Below are 19,492 nucleotides of genomic sequence, written 5' to 3' on the forward strand. Positions count from 1 at the left end.
GAAGCGCCAAGTGTTTGGAGGCACGCAAACCGCTCACGTTGTATTCATTTACCAAGTGGCTTTAATGAAGCGACATAGTATTTAAGTACCCCGTTAAAGTGTATGTAATTGCTGCTCGATGGGTGTTGTGGTTGAAATCCCAGCAACGATTTGGTCTCGAGCCAGCGACGTGATCCACTTACCGCAGTTTGCCCATGTTGTCAGAATGATTGGCTCACAGATATTCAATTTACCAACAAATGTTTATTGAATCAATGTTTTTCAACGAAACGATTGCCAATTCAATACATGTGTTAACAATTGTGTGTAAGCCTTCAAAAAGGCAACCCTTAAATTATTCAATTCCACATAAAAGAAATACAAATTAACCACATTCACTTGTTGTGCATTGTTGTACAATTGATGTGTAAGTAAATCCATATAAAAAGTATTGCAGCACTCAATCATTAAAACAATATATATTGTGTTCCCTGGATTTATTTTAATATTATAAACAAATGGAATAAAATGCATAAAGAAAAAAGCATGACTTATGTTTCTTATTGTTGAAAAACTCGAAAATAGTGAATGCGTGGATTTGTCTCTAGTGTCTCCTGTTTCACCGTGTTATTCACCCTGTTTCACAACATCTTCTGTTTGTCTTGGTAGAATAATGTTGAATATGAAAGTTAATGTAGTTAGTTAAGCTTTGTGCCACCTAGCCGTCCATGTTATAGGCCTATTGTAGTTTAGATAACATCGACCGCAGGCTACTACAATACTTAATTACTTAATTCGCCCAGTCATTCAGCCTTTGTTCACGGGAATCATTTCTATATTTAATTTGCATGAACTAGATTTAAGAACATAGTCGACCTCCTTAAGTAATGCTGTGGCTTTGTTTTCATGTCATGAGATTAAATTCACATGAGTAACCAGATTTTTGTCTGTCTTTGCTTTATAGTTTTACCCTTAAAACATAATTGGATGGACATGCCTACCAGACATGTGTGCGAGGACAGAACAGCTATCACAATGTAACAAAATAAAAACAAATGCTAAACATCCGGGCAGCGAGTGCAATGTAACAGTAACCAGCTAAGGACACATGAATAAAATAATCAAATGAAAATGAAGAAACAGCATGAATAATTGCTGTTTCATCCCCCCACAACTGTTGTTCTGGACAACCTCTTCTCAAGTATTTCTTCATTCTGGTGTCTTATTGGGAGATCCAAACATATTATTGTTTGGTCGGTTGTTCGAGTGGACGGTTGTTTTGTTTTGTTGGTGAGTCCGTTTGGTGAATGGCAAGTTGGTTTGTTAGTTGGATTTCTTCAGCCCAGGTAGACTGAGCTCAAACCTTGAATTGAAAAGCAAAACAGGAGAAGGTGGATGAATAATTAATACATAGAAACGAGCATTGTGATAATCTCAAAAGTTGCAATGCTTAATATTGAGCCCCTCCCAGGTAGTAGGCTTGAGACTTACAAAATAAGAAATCCTCAAAGTGTTCTGCCCACTCTAACTGTCAGTTCAACTGTCTGACGCAATCCAGTGCAGATCGGCTGTGTGGGAGGAGTGAGTGGGAGGGGTTTTGGGATTGGCGATAGTATAATTCCTATCAACAAAGAGAGCGGTACGGACTGGCCAGCATTTGTAGAATATATCCGTTATTGGATATGAATATATTGATAACATTATTGAAATCACAATCTACCAGGATTGACTAAAGATATGTCTAGGTTGTTTTAAGGAACAAGCTTTTTACTTATTCATGGTTGATGAATAATAAATAAACAACATTGACAAACAAGCCAAGGATGTTGTCCTTCAAAAGCAAATGGATAGCTTCCTCACCAATCTGTGACACCTTTCATCAGGTCGAGGTTGGCAAGATCAATCAGGACCTTTGGACAGAGTAAACACATGAACTCCGGTTACTTCTCTCACTAAAGGAATCTCGTCATAGCCAACCATGAAGAGCAACAATTCTTATACCCAATCAAAACTTATAGGGACATAATCGTATGGCTGTCTGTCTGAGTATTCAGACATTGTTATTATTCTTTATTATACATTTTCTCAAGCCGTGTAATCCAACGGGCTCTCATAGTTTGTTTACCATGCCGATCTCCTTTCTCTCTCGGCTGTGGAACATCCTGTTGTTCTTCACGGCTATGTCCAACTTCCTTGTGAGAGCTTCTTCTTGCGACACATTAAATTCAAACCTTGCAAAAGAGAGGAACAGCAGGACAATGACATGCACATGCTAATTATTTAACATCATGATGACTATGAATCAATAGTTCAACATGAAGAGAAGAGATGAGAGAAGGATTGACAAGAGGGGGAAGAGGAGGAGAAGCAGAAAAGAAGAGAAGACTGAGCAGAGAAGGTAAGAGGGAGTAGAGAAAATGGAACAGGTAAGAGATGAAGAAAAAGAAGAAGAAGGGGAGAATAGAAGGCAAGAGTATAGAAAGAAGAGAAAAATAAACATCAAATATAGATGATGAGAAGGACCACATTCAAAGGGAATGTGGTCACTTGCAGTCTTACTTCTCATTGAACGTGGGGTTGATGTTCCTCTTCTTCACCTGCGTCCGCATGCGGTGCCTCCAGGACTGGTCAGGCAGCAGGTACAAGCGGACGTAGGAATCAGTGCCGTTCTCATTGCACGGGATCAGGTCTCTTCACCAAACAGGGTATGACGTAAAAATGTACGTTTTAACGTATAGAATAGTTTCACAGTAAAGATCAAGGACATACATTTAGGCATAATTTACTTGATCATGATCGGTCAATTGACGACAGATTTGTCCAGGTTAATTGATGCTAAGAGCTATCAGCCAGTTGTTTCCTTGACAAAGCAAAAACCATATGCTCAAAGCGTAGCACACAAACATTTTAAATTCAGCTGGTTACGTCGATATGAAAGCGACAACGTTATAGATGGAAGTGCGTGATATCTAATCATTGGTGGTAACTTTGGTATGTAAAGAGTAAACAACAACCCCTGTTATTGGAAAATAATCTACTTCAGTTGCGGTAAGAAGCCAATGCCTTGCCTTGGCCGAACACGAAACCCGCTTTTCTTTTATTCCATCAACTTATCCCAAATTGCGGAAAAATATTAAATTATTCTTGAACTATTCTTTGAGTATATCTATTTGGGCTGTCAAAGACACTTCTGGTCGATTGACCATGGTTTTTGAGGATGATTTAAAGGGTAGTGATTCAAAACTGTTGTGTCCTGCAGAGGTGTCCTGATGTTGAAGAAAATGCAGACCCTGTGAAAGTCACAGACCTATCAGAATCAAGTATTTAATAATGCTGTGGTATAAAAGCAAAATATACCTCAACGGTGTGTTGCGTGGTTGAAAAGTTATGTATTAATAAACATTGTTTATTCCTTACGAATATATTCTGTATGATATGCTGTGCATATGGAACACTTAATGTGTTGAATAAAGTAAGACAACCGTGCGCAACGGTATATCCGACTTTCAGGTCGCAGACAAAACAGAGAGGGGGCGGGGATTCAGACCATGCCCCTGCAATCCTGAGCCTTTGCAAGACGAGATGCAATGTATATCAATATACTTCATTACATTTTCTATATTAAATATGCGATGGCTGCATAGTGGATACAATCCTCTGATATATATAATGCTTATTTTAAGATTTTGGCTGATCAATTTAAGCATATATGAAAATAATAATAAATATATCCGCAAGCGGTGATTAACGGGGTCCGAGCAAAATGAAAAGTCAAGAACTTAGAGCTTATTATGAAGGAAAGATGTTGATGTTCCCCTTAATGCCATACTGTGCCTCGGCCTTCAGGTGACTGGGCTGCAGAGCAATAGCCGAATGTCATGTTCAGCATGTTCATAAATGTCTCTCCAAACTAAGGATCATCAGTACAAGGCATTATCCCATTGAGCCACTGACAAACCTGAAATGTAGCCTCATTGACATGGTAAAAATGTCTACTGATAAGCACACAACATCCGGAAAACTCAACGCAAACATTTCTCAAGTACAGATCTGAAAAATGTATGGTATCCACCTAATGATAGCCGTATGGTAGATATACATTAACAAAATGGTTAGATAGACAAAATGGGTTGAGACTGTGGACGTTTGGCTTTTATATGAAATTGTGGGAAAAGTAAACATTTCTAGAGCAGAAGACCAGGGTGAAAAAGATGCCTCTGATTTAAGAGATTAATATGATGAAAGAATTTTGAGACAAGGTAAATCTCGTAAGGAGAAATAAGGCTAGTTCATAATTTTTTTAAATAGCGCCACCTTTGGGTGCAGTACCACAATTTGGGTTTATTAGTAGTGGGGGGTATTGGTATCCACCTAATAATAGTCGTATTTTTTTATTTTACAATAACAAAATGGTCATATAAGAATAATGGGCTAACTGCTCCAACTTTATTGGCCAATATTTCTCAAATGGAACTACCGGTAAGTAAAACAAATACTGTTCGATGATTTTTGAGAGGCTTGGTCTAAACATTTTATGTGGCGATTTTGGTGAATTTTTGATTATTTTTGTAGCCTGTGAATCTTTTTTGGGGTTTTATAAATGCGTCTGATTCTAGAGATTAATATTCTGTAATATTCTGAGTCCAGGTCAATCTGGTGAGAAGAAACAAACCTAATTCATGATTTTTTACAATAGCGCCACCTTTGGGTGCAGTACCACACATTAGGGTTTATGGGTAGAGGGGGTTAGTGGAAACCATACCTGAACATTTCATTTACAGAATTTGAGAGAAAAAAAAAAATGTTACAGAAACAATAGGGGCCAAGCAGCTTTGCTGCTTGGACCCCTAATAATAAAAAAAGTTATAATAATATGGGGGCCTGCACTACTATGCTACACATGGGGGAGACGTACTTGCAGGAGTTGACCAGGACGACAAGCCTCTTCCTCAGGGTTGTGTAGCGTACGGTCAGGTGGATCTCACCAAAGGTCCCCTGGTGGTTCAGCACCTCCCTGCAATGACAACGAGGACATGCCCAGTGAGTCCAGTGACCGCATCCATGCCTTTAAACGCCCCAGCGCTATGCTGGCCTCAAAGCTGCAAACGTATAGCCCCCCCCCCCCCCCCCCCACACACACACACACACACACACACACACACACACACACACACACACACACACACACACACACACTGTACTGAAATCCTTTAAGCACAGCTCATGCGCTCATTATTCTTCAAATCCATCCCATCGCTTCTCTATAACAAATTAATCTGCGGCCCTTGACCCATAAAGCCATTGTTGGGAGTTGTGCCATGTCTCAGGGGACTTATTAAGTTCCTTGTCCTAACATTCTCCAACAGACAATGTGCATGTATATAGCTCATAATGGACAAAGATGTCCCTGTTGGGAGTTTGGTCGTGTATCGACTATGTATTATTATATTATTTTAACCGTGTACGCTGGTTACTATGTACTATGTCTCGAAAGTTCATCCCGTTTAAAGCTTTGGTTAGTGACTGTCTATAGTTCCCACTGCAGGGGTGTGATCTTACACAAACTGTATTAATACTTAATGTATCTGAATACATTTTCATGAATTCCTTGCGAATGCTGCCCGTGTGCCTTGCGCGCCTATGCCTCGTGTCTGATTGATTCCCGAGCTTGCTCCTTTGCCTACAGAGATCACCCTGAACCACAGAACTCAGCCGGATCAGACAACAGCTAGAAAGCACACATAACACCAATGAGAGCAAATAGTGTTTGCCTAAAGTGACTAAGCACGGACTCCATCACTCCAATACTACCATTTAGCAATTTAGCAGACACTGTTAATCAAAGTGTATTATAGAAGATAAATGCCAAACAAGGGTGAAATGAACATCATTCCTACAGTCAGGTCTCTTGACATAGGGGCTCAAACCCATAACCTTTGGGCTGAGAGTCACACACTCTGCCCCCGTGACGAGACGTTCCAGATACAAAGCGTGCACTGACTTTGGGTAAGACGCTCCCTCGGAGAGGTCGAAGCGAGAGGAGGCGATGGAGTTGTCCGACAGCAGGCTGTGGGAGTCGTAGCGGCGCATCATCGGCGTGTCAGGGGCCGTCCGCCGGCCGCTGGTGCCCAGGAAGGAGCCCCGGCGCTGGCCGTCGTACTCGCCGTTGAGGGGGCTGACCGGAAGGGCGGCCCGGGACGGGGTGGCAGCAGCCGCAGAGGGTGTACCCGAGCCGGAGGGAGGGGCTGGGGGTTTACCTCCCGGGGCGGACTGGGCCGGTTTGGGCTGTGGGGGAGGATCGAGGATGGGTTCCGGTTCCGGTTTTTCAATGGTCAGGACCTGGTTGGATGGATGAGAGCATGGGTGAGGGCACGGGGCGGAACATGTGTGGAAAGTGTACTGCAAAGATATACAAAAAATCAACCGTGAAGCCCCATTTCTAGCCACGGTCAGTTTCTGATCTTCTCCACAAATATCCTCTGAATAGATACTAGTCAAATGAATGCTACTTTGATTTATTTTGTAGTACACAACAATTTCGTGCATATATCTTTATCTATATTTTACTTCTGGGACTGAAATGAGCAGCATGAAGGAATCGTTTGAATGTGATGCTTTAAATAATCCTATATCACTTTGAGATGTATCCGACTTAAAAATATTAACTTTGAGAACATTGTGTCCCATTAAAAAAATCCTAAAAACACATAGGAGGGAGATTTGAAAACTTGAAAACTTAAGATAAGTAGTTTACATGTATTCATTTCAGAAGGGAAATGTGGGTCTTACACCAGAAGCACAGGTAATACAAACAATTGATTCATAAGCATACGAGCACAAGTTCAGTGACATGGTGAGCAACTATTTCCCCTTCAGTGGGACTCAATGTGATGTCTGTGGGAATCAGCCCTACCCGGAGGGTGGCCTTCAGCTTGATCTGGCTGGTGGCCCCTGAGCGCTCCAGCAGGAAGGGCTGTTCCAGGGTCATGTTGGACACGTTGAAGAGCCGGCTGAGGGGGATGGTGAGCACACCCAGCACATTCTTCTTCTCATGTTCCTTCACCTGCCTCCAGGGAACAGAGTACAAACCACAGCCCAGCCTTAGGACGATGGATACAAGTGATTTACAGAAGACATTTGTCCTGTTTGGACCATGTTTGTGTAAGAGTTTGTGCGTGACTGTGTGTGTCTTTTATTCAAAGTGATGTAACAAATAGTGAATAGTATATAGTAAGAAGCGTGGCATTGTAATGCATAAAAAAAATCATGTAAGCATGAGGTACAAAATCCTGCATTTACGACCATTAATCATTAGAAAACCCTTGTTTCACTGTATTATAATCATTATTTGGTCAGGGGGGTGTCATAAATAACTGGCCTGTTAAGCCCTTTGAGACTAATCGGGATTTAGGGCTATAAGAATACAATTGAGTTGAACACCCATCACGACTACCAAGCGATGACGCTTTTCAAATCAACCATGTAGAACAGATTGTGTTAAATAGCAACGTATACAACATGTTTCATAGCAGACCTCCACGGTGAGCTGCTCATTCTTGATGCTGTGGACAAAGAAGGTGAACCCTTCCTCCCACACTGGATTGTTAGACGCGTAGGCAACCTGCACAATGTGAAGAGAATTATGAATTCACACACACACACACACACACACACACACACACACACACACACACACACACACACACACACACACACACACACACACACACACACACACACACACACACACACACACACACACACACACACAAGTTTCAAAATAGCAATTACAAGACACTTCTGTCTAAGAAAGTAAATGTTTGTTGTTTTTTGTCAATTGTGGTAATTTAAAATAACACTGGTACCTTGCTCTTTTGAACGTGGTCACGGATAGACATCTCCACCAATGTGTTTGGCTCTGCAACTCTCTTTGTGAGCTAATGAAACACAATCACAAATATTTATGTTACAGTACTGGATCCAGCATACACACACACACACACACGCACGCACGCACGCGTGTGTGTGTGTAAGAAAGGAATGCAATAAGGTATAGGCAATTAATATAGGTTTGACATGTGTTTGATATTGAGCACCAAACACTAGACAACAAGAGAATATTGGTGGTATATTATGTTAGACCTTTCATCAGAAGACACTGAGGATTCCTATTGCAGTTCCATTAAAACCAACAGAGGGCGATGAATGTTAATAGTACCGGCAACTCAAATCAGGACACACTGTGTACTAGGTTAGCAGAGCTATTTTAGCTCAATATACTGAAGACTTCATAATAATTGAGATAGGTTTGTAATAGGAGTAACATTTGTAACTATGTATTCAGTGAACTTTTGTTGATAAGGGTGGTTTGCGATTTTGTAAATTAAAACACATTTTAGTGAACAATCTGGTGAACTTTCTGCCACACCTACAACTCTCATTGCAATTCTGGTATTGACAAAACCAACAAAGCTTCAAGTTAAAAAGCAAATTTAGAAACCCAATTTGGTTACTGCCACACCCATATAAAGTGACATGCACAGTGACCAGACAAACAGGAAAACCCAGTCACACACAAACAGAAGGGCAGATACCAACAGACGCCCTAGCCAACTACCATGCAATGTTCAATATAAAACCAGATATACATTCCTGCGTACTGTACTTGGGTTGCTGTACTTGCAAGGAAATTCATATGTTGATTTATAACCATTGTATGCTATTTTTAATCAACCAATCATAACTTATTAGTGGCTTGAAGATTACATTTATTATCACAATAAAGTATGTTCCCAACAATGTTATATACATGTACACTAAATATATTTTCTTACCTTGGCTTCCTTTGAATGCTTACCCTGTTTCTGATTGTGAGTGAACTCACTGTTGTCTTTCTAAAATATAAAATAAAACAGCAATATGAACGGACCCAAGCCATTGCAGATCACAAAAAATGGTTGCTAGCAATGTCTGATTAGACTTACTGGAAGGTCTGAGGCATTGTCTAAATAAACCGCAAGCATGGCACAGGCACAACCATCAGTAGTCTGTAAGTAAAGGGTTTATGGATCAACTCATTTCTATACAAGACAAGTCCTGAAGGGGGAAAATTTTGTACAGAGGCCAAAGGACATACAACTTTAAGTTTTACATTTTTATTTTGAATTCTAAAACAAGTCGAAAAACACTGTCTTTATAGAGGGGTGTGTGTGTGTCTGTGTGTCTGTGTGTGTGTGTGTGTGTGTGTGTGTGTGTTTATAATGCAGTGTCTATGTGTATGTGAGAGGTCACTAGGTGTTTAACGCACTGTACCTCATTCAAGAGGCTCTGGTCGGTGTGGAGAGAGAGCCACTGGAGTCTCATATGCACCTCACCGCTCGGAATATCAGTCAGAGGAAACCACTGTCACAGGGAACAATATTCATTATATCCAACACAATACAGTACATATATAATAAACAGCACATCCACAAATCAGTATATGTATAATATGTAACACATCCTGGTCTTAACACATTGACTCCTGAGTGGCCAACACTGAAATAAGGTTGAAATTTATATAACAGTGTTCCTGATATATGTCCAGTTTCTACAATTACTTTCTTTCCTTAAAAGTGTGTAGATCTACACTCATTTCTGGACGTAAGAAAGTTATTGGAAATTAACTATTTAACATTTGGTATGGTAAAGAATACTTTATTCAATCACTTTATTCCCGCGGACATGAAAACATTCTGAAAGTTAACACTCATTTACAATTAAGACGTTGATTTCCTTAGTAACCAGAACCACACCGTCACCCGCACCCTCACCTTATCCAGCTCTTTCTCCTTCTTCACGTCTCCAAGATCCAGGATATGCCTGCGGAGGGAGTTCATAACGACTTCAGCTGACATAATTTTCTACGTTTACACATACACATCTATACAAGACAGCCAAACAGGCCCGGCGGGCAGGTGGACCGATAAACGGACAGACAGGCTGACTGATAAACAGACAGATAGCTATGCATCCAGGCAGGTGCAGATAACTAACAGAACATCCAACCAACTGATAGATTGGCAGTCGGGTACATAAAGACTGACCCACCAACCAATAGAGAGACAGACAGACAGATCTATCGATAGACGGTCATGTTAACCTTCCGAGGAAGTCGTCCTTGTCCGTGTCCTCGTCGAACAGCTCCAGGTCAAGCTCCTGTCCTGGGGCCTCGTGGACTACAAACTGAGGAAGGACAGACAAACACTGTCTTGCTGGTGGTGGGGCCTCAGTGACCATGCACAGAGGAGGCTTTTTCAAACAGCAATGGGATTTAAAGTTGCTGAGCAGGCCAAGCAGATTTTATTTTATGAAAAATGTATGTATACCCTCTGATAACTATATTTCCTTGATGACATTTTGTTTTATAGAGTTTACATAAAGCCACTAGCATATCCAGATACATGATACCAAGTTAGAGGTAGGCGGGAGAGAAAGGCTGAACAATTTCCAATCCTACACCAGGTTTTCTTGTACTCGAAAACATATAAACGGCATACAACGGGGATATGTTAGTGCCACATACTATGAGTACCATTAGGTGAGAGAGTAATCTTACTAAAACATATCGGGATCAAAATGTAATTATACCAAATCATAAGACATCTTTTCTGCTAGTCTTACGCCTTATCTTACATGGAGAATGTTATTATACTGCTACAAATTGTCTTGGTGTGAACAACATGATAAATACCCTAGTCATAACAAGGACAATTCAGACATATGTCACATGCCAACATCAACACACAGGGAGAGCAAGACTTTCATACTAGATGATACAGTATAAACATATACATTATATGATCATTATAATGGCAATAAGTATATAAAAACATATTATTATCCTAAGTAGGTCATATAAAACAACCTATCATTATGGAGTATATCAGTCTGCCCCATACCTCATACACCTCGTTGGTCCAGCGTGGGTTGAGGTTCTCCTTGATGGTCTTGGTCTTGAACTGCGAGTTGCCCACCCGGAGCACTGCGTAGGGGTCCGACTTGCCCTTCACCATACCCATCATGAAGGTGTCTTTTGGCACCAGGTTCCTGGCCTCCACTAGGTGCACCCGGACCACCCCCTGCAAGAGCAAACACACTCAATTTGGAAACTGGGATCACCTTCATTCCTATTCATCCCTGGAAGGAGGGATCCCTCGACTTTGTTCCTTTTCAAAGTTTGGGGTATTTTTCCCTGGAACTTTAGCACCGTGAGCCCAAGGCACAAAGCCATTTCGGGACAGAAAATAATGATAATGTTTTGGAATTTCCAAAATAGACTTGCTTCCTATACGAAGCTAGCTCTGTGACTCTTATTTGAGTCACTCTTATTTTAAACTCACTTTATTTTATGCTCTTTTTGTGTTGTTCCCAAGGTTAAGAACTTTGTGTTACAGTTGTGTTTAAAAAGGGCTTAACAAATAAAGTTTGATTGATTGCTAGATGGGCCCGTCTACATAAACTACAAGTACAAGTACATGCCGTCCTTTGTAGCTTAACTGGGAATGCCACCACTGCCTGAGTTATGGGTTTATTCCCACTGGGGCCACTGAAAATAACATTGTAAAACTCCTTGCATAAAAGAGTTACAAATATTGTAATGTATAATAAGTTCAGTTCAAAAGCAGAAACTCCAACATATTGTTTGATGGCAATTAGGATGAAGTCATGGCAACAAATACTTAACAGTAGCTTTACTTACACAAAATGTAAAACATGCTTATGTTGAGGTTTACCAAAGGTAACCTTATATGATCAACCAATTACAATGTTTGTCAAACATTTTCAAATGGTAATTGAAGTCTTACTTGTTATGCTACATATCTGGCCCGTCTGTAACATGATAATGTGCATGGACCACATTCCAATTAGCTTGCACGGACAATAGTGGTGTTTTCACCATTGCATTCCTGTACCATTATCTTCTTTTGTTTAACTCTACATGTGACAACCATTCTGGAAGAGCAAGTAATTAAGTAAAGCTATAAAAGCGCCACGATGGGTGATGTTGATAAGCAAAGACAACATTATTTCCAAATATAGCGATCAATCGTGGGTCGCGTGTCCATCATCAGCCAAGCAGTGAGCATAGTCTACAGGTAGGCTGGTAGGTTGACAAGTAAGTCAACACAATACTATAGGGCCCATATCTAACCACAAAAGTACGATGTTGATATCAATTACTAACCAGCCATTCCAAGGTTAATCAACATCAACATTCGATCTTAGGGCAACACAGCGCTACAAGCCATAACGAATGTGTTTTGAGTGCCGTACCCGAGGTAGGGGGAACCTCATCTGGTCCACCTTGACTTGATCTATGAGGGGGATGCACATCCGGTTGGGCAGCACCATCATAGAGGAAATGATGTCCATGATGGTCTCTTCAGATAGCGAACTGGTGAAAGAAAACAGGAGATAGAGAGGGAAGGTCCATTCAATCCAAATACAGGTGCCTACGAATCCTACAGATAGACTGTGGACACTAGGGATCGAACCCAGAACCTTTTGGCTGGGAATGAAATGCTCTAGCCCATTGGTTCTCAAAGTGCGGCCCGCGGGCCAATGGCGGCCCGCGGAATCATTCCTGGCGGCCCGCAATGACATACATAATTATGTAAGTTATATAAAATAATAAAAAAATAAAAAAACTTTTTTTTTTATTATTATATCAATATTAAATTAAACAAAAAGTAAATGATTATAAAGAGAAAAGTCGATTCTCTCTAGCTTTCAATTAAATCCTTTTACATTTGTTAGTTTTAATCCGACTGTACATTACTTTGAAAGGCTGAACCTCAGTTTCGTGATTTAGACCTCACTTGACCTCACTCCCAGAGGTCCACGGTGCAATGTTTTTTTTGACCACTGGGATGCTGGCGGCGTTTCCCGCCAATTTTCTTTTTCCTTTGGCGGCCCTCAGTCAAATTTTGGGTTCCTAAATTGGCCCTCAGTTGTCAAAACTTTGAGAACCCTTGCTCTAGCCACTAGATGTTATGGCCTTGTGTTATCAAGCATTCACTCTAACTCTGAGGGAATGAGCAACACACCTGAAAGCGGGACTGTCTAGGAGGTTGGTCATGCCGGTCCAGTTGATTTGCAGCGTCTGAAATCAGGTTGGATGGCTTAAAACGAGATCACCTGTACAGGGAAATCATGGAGAGAGAGCTACTCCAGTACAAAAACACTTACAGGCCGGCGGATGAAGAAGAACGTGACTCCTCCGACCAACGGGGCTTGACCAATCAGAGGCTCCAGAATAACCCTCATCATTCCTTTGAACTGGACATGTTGAAAACAATGTATTGCATCACCATAACTGACTACTCATCGGAAATATTTTGATAGAACAGTACCTTTTGCAAACAAAATGAAGGCATCTTTACAAATAACAAATTCAAACTTATTGCTTTATAAAAATGTTTCATATCCGTAACAATTTCCCACATGTATATTATGAGGGAATGTATGTATTGTTTTGAAGTGTTAAAACGATGAGGCATATTATTCAAAGTGTTCAGATGTATATAGTATGGTTCAAGTTTTGCGAATGACAGAACCTGAAGTCCTTTGACACCCGCTACTATGGGAGGCTTTATTTCTGCATCAATGTCAGCATCGCCATCGTAACTGCAAATTAAATGTACAAATAATTAAATAGAAAGTAGCATAAATAACGGCAAATCAATGTGGTGCTAAAAAATTAATGCAATTATACAACTTAAAATGCAATGAAACTAAACAAAAGGTATACATATAATTGTTTCATTAAGTTGCAGCTGACGACGTGAAAATTATTATTTTTTATTAGTTAAAATTTGTTTAAATCTAAAATCAAAAAAGAAAAAAAAAATCGTATCCAACAAGCATCTAGCATTTTTCACCAGAAGAAACCGATGCATAGACTTTGACTCACCATATATTCATGTCAAGAACCACTTCTCTCTTGTCAACTTCGTGAGTGTAGGCCCTCATGCCAGTGATCTTGAGAGGCTGGAATCATTTAGAAGAACCAGGTGATGAGAAAGCGACATATGCTGCTGAGAAGTTCTGCCCTAGTGGCGTCTTTGTCCAGCATTCAAGGAACTGAGGTAAATCCCCCGTCTGGACCAATATCCAGCCATCCACCTTCTTCAAGAAACACGTTAAAACTCATCTCTTCCTGGAACATCCCACAAGCTGACTTGGGTAATGTTGCTACCTGTGTTATTTAGCTTTTTTAGTCTAGAATGCACTTTGGTGTGCTGTACTATTGTTTCTCCTCACGATTGACAAAGGACTTTGAAATGTGATACATCTACTCTGCTGTAAGTGTTTGCACTACCAAAAATACAAAATACGATACTTCTGCACTGTTTCTTTAATTTATTTTAACGAGCTGACGCAGAAGTTGTTGTTTTGATAGTTCTCAGTTCGCCACCTCAATACTGTCTATCCAGCCTTCATCTTAGATTTAGATGTACACATGTCAAGTACCTTATTATGGCAGTAGATCCAAAATACGGGGAAATAAAAATAGTGGGACATATTAAAAAAAGAGGACACATTATACCACCAGGTGTGAGTGTGATTAGCCTTACAAGCCGTTTCGAAAATTTGCCCCATATGACATCACTAGTGGGCGTGTCCACCTAGATCTGTGCTTGATAGATGAGCAGTGTTTACTTCAGTCCATATGGTAGGCCGGTAGACTGATGGTGGTATAATATGTACCCTATAAAAATGTCATGATGAGAGTTTCCAAGAGTAGTGACAGATGAGAGCAGACTCACCTTGTGTCCAAAGTGGACCTTGGTGAAGGTGAAGGCTTTCAGGGCAGAGTTGGACAACCTGACAGCAGGCTGGATTTTCTCTTTGAGGAGCTTCTCCATAAACATGCTGAAGAATGGCCAGGCCTGCTCCAGTACCTGGTCACACAGAGAAATAGATGAACCTAATACACATCATATCGTAACGATAGATTATTGACAAAAAGAAAAGCAAATAATACGCCATTGAAGAGAAATGAGAACTTCACAGCAACATTCAAACTGGTTCTTATTGTATATTCTATCTTTTAAACCTTAACATATGTTTAAGAGGTTTTAGATGTCACAAACAGTCTATCAATGTACCTTGTTAATCCAGTCTACTTTTTCGACATCAGGAAATTGTACCTTTGGGGGGAAGACAAAAAGTTAAGAGTTATATTAGATGCACTCACACGCATGACACTATCTTTATTGCAAATCAATCATCATCATTCAGGTTTTAGTGGGACATGCACAATAGTGTCAGACATTCAATATTGTTTATTTGAATTATCAATTTGATACTTTCAATTGTAACCTCAGAAACGTAAATCAAAATGAATCACGCCATGAGGGGAATCATGCAATGTTACATTGACACAGTAATAGCATTGTTCCCAACATTGTAAAAACTGCTTTGTCTCCATATCACAAATTAAGGTGAAGTGACATGAATGAAGGAAATCATCATGAGTTCATTCAGAGAGTAATAGTAATCTCCAGTCTTACCATGGGGCCTCATGAAGTCTGCCAACTGTAACAGGGGTCTGGGTGTTAACACTAATACTACTGATTGAACACATGGCTTATTGGATACAGAGGCATGGTTTATTGTGGAGGTTAAGGTTATTAAATTAATTTTATATTTATTTCTCACACACACACACACACACACACACACACACACACACACACACACACACACACACACACACACACACACACACACACACACACACACACACACACACACACACACACACACACACACACACCTTCCAAAGAGTCGACTTGTGAGTCACCAAGAGACAAGAGTGCATGTGCCTTATTAGTTAGTAGGTTGGCCTGGTAACCTCCCGTTCAGACACGTTTAACACAGTCACGGTGAGGTCACTGCAGATGTGCATGGGTCAAACCTACAGAGTAGAGCCTGGATGTATGCTTTCATGTGTCTGCGTCTTGAAAATATCAAACATGTTGGAGTAGGCAGTGTCAACATGAAAAGCTCAAATAAAATGCATTACGGAAATGGATAAGTCAAGTCTGGAAAAACATCGCAATGTGTTAGCGTTGTATTCAGTATTGCCCCAAGTCGGGGGTCTCTTCTAATGGTATGCAGTAATGCAGTGTATGAAGTTATCAGTCGGCAATCTTTGTAATCACCCAAACATAAAACAACACAACACTCTACGTACCCATGTGGCCATGCTCAAAGATTTAGTCAACTCCCTATTGATCTCATGTGCTTCATTATCCGCGAAGTCTATTGCAGTTCCGATCCGGACGTCTTTCCACTGGCGATTCTTCTTCCACCAGGTGACCATCATCATGCACAGCAGGACCCAGCTGATGCTGAGTCCGAGGTACCCCGTCAGATACACCGGATAGAAGACCACGAACGCCCGTCCGGCGTACATCATGAACTCCATCAGCATCTGGTTGACCGCGGAGGGGCTCAGGTTGCGCGTGATGCTGCCCCCCTGCCCGTCCACGGGGGGGCTCAGGTTGCGCGTGCTGCTGCCCCCCGGCGCGTCCACGGGTCGCCCTGGGTTCATGGCCATGTCCCACTTGCAGTATATCCTCCTAAGCGCTTCTTCTGTCCAAGTGCCTCTCGGTTAGGTTGCCTTGACTCGCCCTCGCATTCCAGACTTATCGACTATAATCCCTGCGTCCTCCAGATTGTTTCTTTCGGTTTTTATTCTACAGGTGAGGGCTTTACCTTTTTGCCACTCGTCGATATTGTTGTCGTAGCTAGTCGGTGTATAGGCTGACGGGTCGCGATCCACCGGGATTTGTGATGGTTTGTTTATTCTGCCATTCAATGACTTCCGTGTTTGAGTGTCGACACAATAAACGCTCCCGAAACAGCCACACCTGAGCGTGACGTCATGATGGGTGTGGACTGGGAGAAGGAAGACAGGTCCCATCATGGCAGGCCTACTCATATGCCCAATCCCAAAGTGAGCCCTGAGGACTAAGGACTCACGGACTTAATTGATCTCAGGTGCTAGTTGAGTGAGTGCGTGAGGCCACATGGGCTCAGATAGGTATACAGGTGCTGGTCAAATTATTAGAATATCATGAAAAAGTTGATTTATTTCAGTAATTATATTCAGAACGTGAAACTTACATATTATATCAATTCATTACACAGAGTGATATATTTGAAATGTTTATTTCTTTTAATTTGGATGATTAGTACTGACAATTACTGAAAATCCCAAATTCAGTATCTCAGAAAATTAGAATATTAGTTACGACTAGTACAAAAAATGATTTTTTAGAAATGTGGGCCAACTGAAGAGTATGAACATGGAAAGTTTCAGCATGTATGGCAATCATTACTTAGTTGCAGCTCCTTTTGCCTGAATTGCTGCAGCAATACGGTGTGGCATGGTGTCGACCAGTCTGTTGCACTCCTCAGGTGTTATGAGAGCCCAGGTTGCTTTAATAGTGGCCTTCAGCTCTTCAGCATTGTTGGGTCTGGCATCTCGCATCTTCCGCTTCACAATACCCCATAGGTTTTCTATGGGGTTAAGGTCAGGTGAGTTTGCAGGCCAATCAAGAAGAGGGATACCATGGTCCTTAAACCAGGTACTGGTAGATTTGGCACTGTGTGCAGGTGCCAAGTCATGTTGGAAAATGAAATCGTCACCTCCATAAAGTTGGTCCGCGGCAGGCAGCATAAAGTGTTCTAAAACTTCCTGGTAGACTGCTGCATTGACCCTGGACCTCAGGAAACACAGTGGACCAACAGCAGCAGATGACATGGCACCCCAGACCATTACTGACTGTGGAAATTTTACACTGGACTTCAGGCAACGTCTATTCTGTGCCTCTCCTGTCTTCCTCCAGACTCTGGGACCTTGATTTCCAAAGGAGATACAAAATTTACTTTCATCTGAAAACATAACTTTGGACCACTCAGCAGCAGTCCAGTCCTTTTTGTCTTGAGCCCAGGCGAGACGCTTTTGACGTTGTCTCTTATTCAAGAGTGGCTTTACACGAGGAATGCGACAGCTGAAGCCCATATCTTGCATACGTCGGTGTGTGGTGCTTCTTGAAGCACTGACTCCAGCTACAGTCCACTCTTTGTGGATCTCCCCCACATTTTTGAATCGGTTTTGTTTGACAATCCTCTCCAGGGCGCGTTTATCCCTCTTGCTTGTACACTCTTTTCTACCACATCTTTTTCTTCCCTTCGCCTCTCTATTAATGTGCTTGGACACAGAGCTCTGGGAACATCCAACCTCTTTGGCAATGACCTTTTGTGTCTTGCCCTCCTTCTTTAAAGTATCAATGGTCATCTTTTGGACAGTTGTCAAGTCAGCAGTCTTCCCCATGATTGTGTGTCATACAGAATCAAAACGAGAGACCATTTAAAGGCTTTTCCAGGTGTTTTGAGTTAGTTAGCTAATTAGAGTGTGGCACCAGGTGTCTTCAATATCTGACCTTTTCACCATATTCTAATTTTCTGAGATGTTGAATTTAGGGTTTTCATTGGTTGTCAGCTATAATCATCTTCTTTTTGGCAAAAAAACACTTATAATGTATCAGTCTGTTTGGAATGAATGTATACATTCTACAGGTTTGACTTTCTAAATGGAATTAATGAAATAAATCAACTTTTTCATGATATTCTAATAATATGACCAGCACCTGTATATGGGATTCGGACAGAACTTCAAGAGAGCACATGTTACCAGTGGCGGACTCAGGGGGGGTGCCTCCATGGTTGAAAAAGTGCCCTCAAGAGTGGCGAATACGAGAGAATATGCCTTATTGGCTGCCCTTTACATGTGAAAAAAATGATCGGGTGCCCTCTGGGGCCCCTTCATACAATAAATTATGATGATGAGCCCTCTAGATAAGACAATTCGATAACGTGCCTCAATGAGTGCCCTCTTAATGCCCTTACAGTGCCTCCATGGTTGATAAACTGCCTTCTAAAGTGGTGAATACGAGACAGTGCCTTATTGCCTTTACGTGTCCAAAAAATGAATGGGTATGCCCTCTGGTGCAGAAAGGCAGAAATTGCTATATGGGCTGTTTCCCAATGTCAAGGAAGCATGCTCAATCATGGACATAGTGCTCAATGGCCGCCCTTTTAAGGACGCTACGTCATAGAACGCCGACAAGCACTGTTCCAATGTTGAGGACACTCGAAAGCCGCGCCATTTTTGCGTCCTTTGTTTTGAGAATTCCGAGATTTTTCAAGGATGCATCGCTGCATCCTAGACGAGCCAAAACTACCCACAATCCTCTGTGTTCACTGGGCGGGTTCTTGAAAATGGCAGAGCAGTACACGTTCAAATTAAGTGAAGTTTTATTAGTTTTCAGAAATATTTTGTGCCGTATTGCTTTTTATAGATTCATCATGTTAATGCCAATAATCTAGCCTAACGACCTGTGCCACTTTTCAAACGTTTTTGCAACTTAATGATACGTTGCTAAATTTTGCTTGG

At 41.3% G+C, this 19,492-nt stretch overlaps 1 protein-coding gene across 1 annotated transcript; it reads right to left on the reverse strand.

The window, feature by feature from the left end:
- Nucleotides 1-223: 223 nt before the first annotated feature.
- On the reverse strand, nucleotides 224-16,913 carry esyt3 (extended synaptotagmin-like protein 3). The gene is made up of 23 exons (XM_030344179.1): nucleotides 16,223-16,913; nucleotides 15,132-15,173; nucleotides 14,790-14,924; nucleotides 13,934-14,010; nucleotides 13,578-13,647; nucleotides 13,210-13,299; nucleotides 13,068-13,123; nucleotides 12,295-12,415; nucleotides 10,920-11,099; nucleotides 10,121-10,203; nucleotides 9,792-9,840; nucleotides 9,292-9,381; nucleotides 8,964-9,026; nucleotides 8,814-8,873; nucleotides 7,845-7,916; nucleotides 7,514-7,600; nucleotides 6,893-7,042; nucleotides 5,981-6,318; nucleotides 4,895-4,993; nucleotides 2,539-2,670; nucleotides 2,105-2,210; nucleotides 1,840-1,889; nucleotides 224-1,342 (listed from the first exon to the last, which is right to left on the reverse strand). The coding sequence occupies exons 1-23, from the start codon at nucleotides 16,586-16,588 to the stop codon at nucleotides 1,303-1,305; spliced, it is 2,556 nt and encodes an 851-aa protein (XP_030200039.1). The 5' UTR covers nucleotides 16,589-16,913; the 3' UTR covers nucleotides 224-1,302.
- Nucleotides 16,914-19,492: the final 2,579 nt, after the last annotated feature.

The sequence above is a fragment of the Gadus morhua genome, chromosome 20, assembly GCF_902167405.1.
Source record: "Gadus morhua chromosome 20, gadMor3.0, whole genome shotgun sequence".
NCBI lineage: Eukaryota > Metazoa > Chordata > Actinopteri > Gadiformes > Gadidae > Gadus > Gadus morhua.

What these genes read in the sequence shown, in the direction of transcription:
- esyt3 (XM_030344179.1), bottom strand. Translation starts at nt 16,588, where the DNA reads ATGGCCATGAACCCAGGGCGACCCGTGGACGCGCCGGGGGGCAGCAGC. An exon ending in AAGGACGACTTCCTCGGAAG is followed by an intron (nt 9,841 to 10,120) that starts GTTAACATGACC and finishes CTCCCTCCGCAG; the next exon opens with GCATATCCTGGATCTTGGAG. An exon ending in ACCAGAGCCTCTTGAATGAG is followed by an intron (nt 9,027 to 9,291) that starts GTACAGTGCGTT and finishes CTTTACTTACAG; the next exon opens with ACTACTGATGGTTGTGCCTG.